The sequence below is a fragment of the Oncorhynchus nerka genome, linkage group LG15, assembly GCF_034236695.1.
Source record: "Oncorhynchus nerka isolate Pitt River linkage group LG15, Oner_Uvic_2.0, whole genome shotgun sequence".
NCBI classification, from domain to species: Eukaryota; Metazoa; Chordata; class Actinopteri; order Salmoniformes; family Salmonidae; genus Oncorhynchus; species Oncorhynchus nerka.
This window is the reverse complement of record NC_088410.1, coordinates 94,358,753-94,362,021: the sequence shown is the minus strand read 5'-3', so window position 1 is coordinate 94,362,021 and position 3,269 is coordinate 94,358,753. Positions and strand designations below refer to the sequence as shown.

Here is a 3,269-nt window from a genome sequence, read left to right as displayed (position 1 = left end):
TGAGCATGATGCTGATGTACGCTTCGTCTGAGGTACTGAGTCATGACATTTAAACCACTGCTAACAGCATAGGGTTGGTGATATGCCCCCCTTACCTACAATACTCTGTCCACTCAATCTAGACCTGAGCAGAGACATATTTACAAATATGTACATATATATCTCAGAGCCTGACAACACGACAGGACATACTGGAAGCAGGAGAAGAAGTCACCTGTTGTCTCTATAGTGAGGGCATCGGGGTCCATTTCATTTCAGTCAATTAAATAGTTAAATAAAAGGTAAAAAAATAAAACAAATAATAATAATAATGATAATATTTGTTGTCACAGTTTTGAAGTCTTCTCTATTATTCTACTATGTAGAAAATAGTCCAAATAAAGGAAAACCGTTGACTGAGTAGGTGACCTTTGACTGGTACTGTACATGAACTGTACATGAATTGTATAGAGTGAAAAATGTAAACGTATGAGTAGGTTTATTAGAAATGTATTAAGGCTATGCCGTGTGTGTTTACTTCTATCAATCTTCAAATGCAAGGTGGTTGTTAGGGTCAGGTTATTGTCTATTTTCCAACAGATTTAACCCAAAATAGCCTAAAAAGATCATCTAATTTACCCTCACTAAAGCCTCCAGGAATGGGGCGAGGAGCAGCAGGAGTGCGCCCTAGTGGCCACACAGAATGCCACACCCTCTCTCGCTCCAATAGCCTTGACCACAGCTCATCCAAAAGGGTCATGGCTCAGAGGAAGAGGAAGCTGCCAATTCTAGTGGTTAATTTACAAGAGAGGGAGAGAGGGAGAGAGGGGAGAGGGGGAGAGAGGGAGAGAGGGAGAGGGGGAGAGAGGGAGAGGGGGAAAGGAGGAGAGAGGGAGAGGGAGAGGGGGAGGGCTACAGAGAGTTCTACGGAGAGAGGAAGAGGGAGAGAGACCGTCTTACTGGGAAAGGGAGCTGGAGAGGGAGAGAGACCGTTTTACTGGGAAAGAGGGGGCAGGAGAGGGAGAGAGACAGTCTTACTGGGAAAGGGGGCTGGAGAGGGAGAGAGACCGTCTTACTAGGAAAGGGGCCAGGAGAGGGAGAGAGACAGTCTTACTGGGAAAGGGGGGAGGAGAGGGAGAGAGACCGTCTTACTGGGAAAGGGGGGAGGAGAGGGAGAGAGACCGTCTTACTGGGAAAGAGGGGAGACGAGAGGGAGAGAGACCGTCTTACTGGGAAAGAGGGGGAGGAGAGGGAGATCAGAAGGTCACTGATCAGCAGCATGCAGATTTATGAGGGCGGTCTTGGCAGAACCGGACGCCTGGAGAGAGAGAAAGCGAGAGAGAGAGAGAGAGAGAGAGAGAGAGAGAGAGAGAGAGAGAGAGAGAAAGCGAGAGAGAGAGAGAGAGAGAGAGAGAGAGAGAGAGAGAGAGAGAGAGAGAGAGAGAGAGGGGAAACAAACAATGCAATGAATCCCATAAACAGCACCAGGCATACATTATATGTCTGATATGGAATCTTTATGGTGAAAAACTGTGGGATGAATTTCGCCAGTCTAATCAGCTAAATATGCCGAAATCACATTTAATATGATACATTTCCTCCTAGCCAATCAGAAGGCAAGATGAAGCCATAATAATAATAATTCTTATAATATTAGGTCTATGATTGGCTTGCTCACCATATGGAACTCTGCATAAATATATTAATATATTTATATATTGACATTAATATATTTTTCTCCCCCTGCCTCTGTTTCCCAGAGATAGAGACAAAGAGAGAGAGATGGAGAGAGAAAAAAAGAGAGAGAGAGAGGGAGAGAAATAGAGAGAGAAAAGGAGAGTGAGCGAAAGAGAGAGCGACAAAGAGAGAGAGAGAGAAAAGGAGAGAGAAAGAGAGATCTAGAGTTTATCTAGTTCACTTTCCAAGCCAATAAAGCCCTTAAATTGAAATTGAAATTGAATTGAGAGAGAGAGAGACGGAGAGGGCAGGTGTATAGAAATACACAAGTAAATGAATCTGCCATCTTAGATTATGTCTGTTATGAAATACTCATTCAATATTCTCCCCATTATTCCCTTCCTCCCTCACGTGAGGAGCTGGGTCACTAGCTGGTAGCCTGTTCTGGTTGGATGACGTGGTGCAGCCTGTCTGGGCTGTCCTGGTTCTGGTTGTCGCAGTGCTGCACATCCCTCCTGGACACAGCAGCAGAGTGGACACTCAGAGACCAGCTGTAGCGCCGGGCCGGGATAACAGTCGTCAGTCAGGAAGAAAGGCCGTAGCAGCGGGAGGGAAACCACAAACACAGCAGCATAACAGTGATGGGACGGATAGCAGTGAGGGACAAGTGTAGGAGTGTGTGTCAGTGTCAGGCTTCAGGTTCACAATAGGATATATTCAACGAGGTTTGATAATGCTACTGTGTTTGACTAGTCAGCTAACTAAAGCGCTTTAGTTACTACAAAAGTGCTTTATGAATCCAATCAATGACATTGAATTACTAAGCGAGTAGAAGTGTTGTGTCGGCTGCGGGGGCATTAAACACAAAGAGCAAAGCAGGTCAGTGACAGTGGGCAGTCTTACCTGTTGTAATTGATATCTGTGGCGTTCCCTGTGGATAGACAGAGCTAGTGTCAGGGTGGGGATGCAGTCACACCAGTGAACAGTGAACAGATTTAGGGAATTGAAGTAAGTATATCTAAGTCTATGGAGCAGGAGTGAGTGGAAGTGGAGAACAGAGAAACAGGAAACGGTTCTGTTAACCTTACCGTTGAAGGTGTCCACATCCAGCGTCCCTGTAGAGCTGGCAGTAGTGTCCTTCTCTGTAGTGTCCTTCTCTGTAGTGTCCTTCTCTGTAGTGTCCTTCTCTGTAGTGTTCTTCTCTGTAGTGTCCTTCTCTGTAGTGTCCTTCTCTGTAGTGTCCTTCTCTGTAGTGTTCTTCAATGTAGTGTCCTTCTCTGTAGTGTCCTTCAATGTAGTGTCCTTCTCTGTAGTGTCCTTCTCTGTAGTGTCCTTCTCTGTAGTGTCCTTCAATGTAGTGTACTTCTCTGTAGTGTTCTTCAATGTAGTGTCCTTCTCTGTAGTGTCCTTCTCTGTAGTGTCCTTCAATGTAGTGTCCTTCTCTGTAGTGTCCTTCAATGTAGTGTCCTTCTCTGTAGTGTTCTTCAATGTAGTGTCCTTCTCTGTAGTGTCCTTCTCCGTAGTGTTCTTCAATGTAGTGTTCTTCAATGTAGTGTCCTTCTCTGTAGTGTTCTTCAATGTAGTGTCCTTCTCTGTAGTGTCCTTCAATGTAG

The 3,269-nt window shown here is 45.2% G+C and overlaps 1 protein-coding gene across 1 annotated transcript in view; it reads right to left on the bottom strand.

Annotated features, from left to right (window-relative positions):
• Positions 1 to 2,073: 2,073 nt before the first annotated feature.
• The window catches only part of LOC115122996 (kinesin heavy chain-like), a 208,625-nt gene continuing 207,429 nt past the window's right edge, over positions 2,074 to 3,269 (bottom strand). Inside the window, exons 27-29 of the mRNA XM_065000738.1 lie at positions 2,745 to 3,269; positions 2,560 to 2,587; positions 2,074 to 2,207 (exon numbers count right to left, since the gene is read on the bottom strand). The exon at positions 2,745 to 3,269 is cut by the window's right edge and continues 107 nt beyond it. Coding sequence (XP_064856810.1) covers positions 2,084 to 2,207; positions 2,560 to 2,587; positions 2,745 to 3,269 — 677 coding nt within the window. The 3' untranslated portion in view covers positions 2,074 to 2,083. The remainder of the gene's footprint in view (positions 2,208 to 2,559; positions 2,588 to 2,744) is intronic.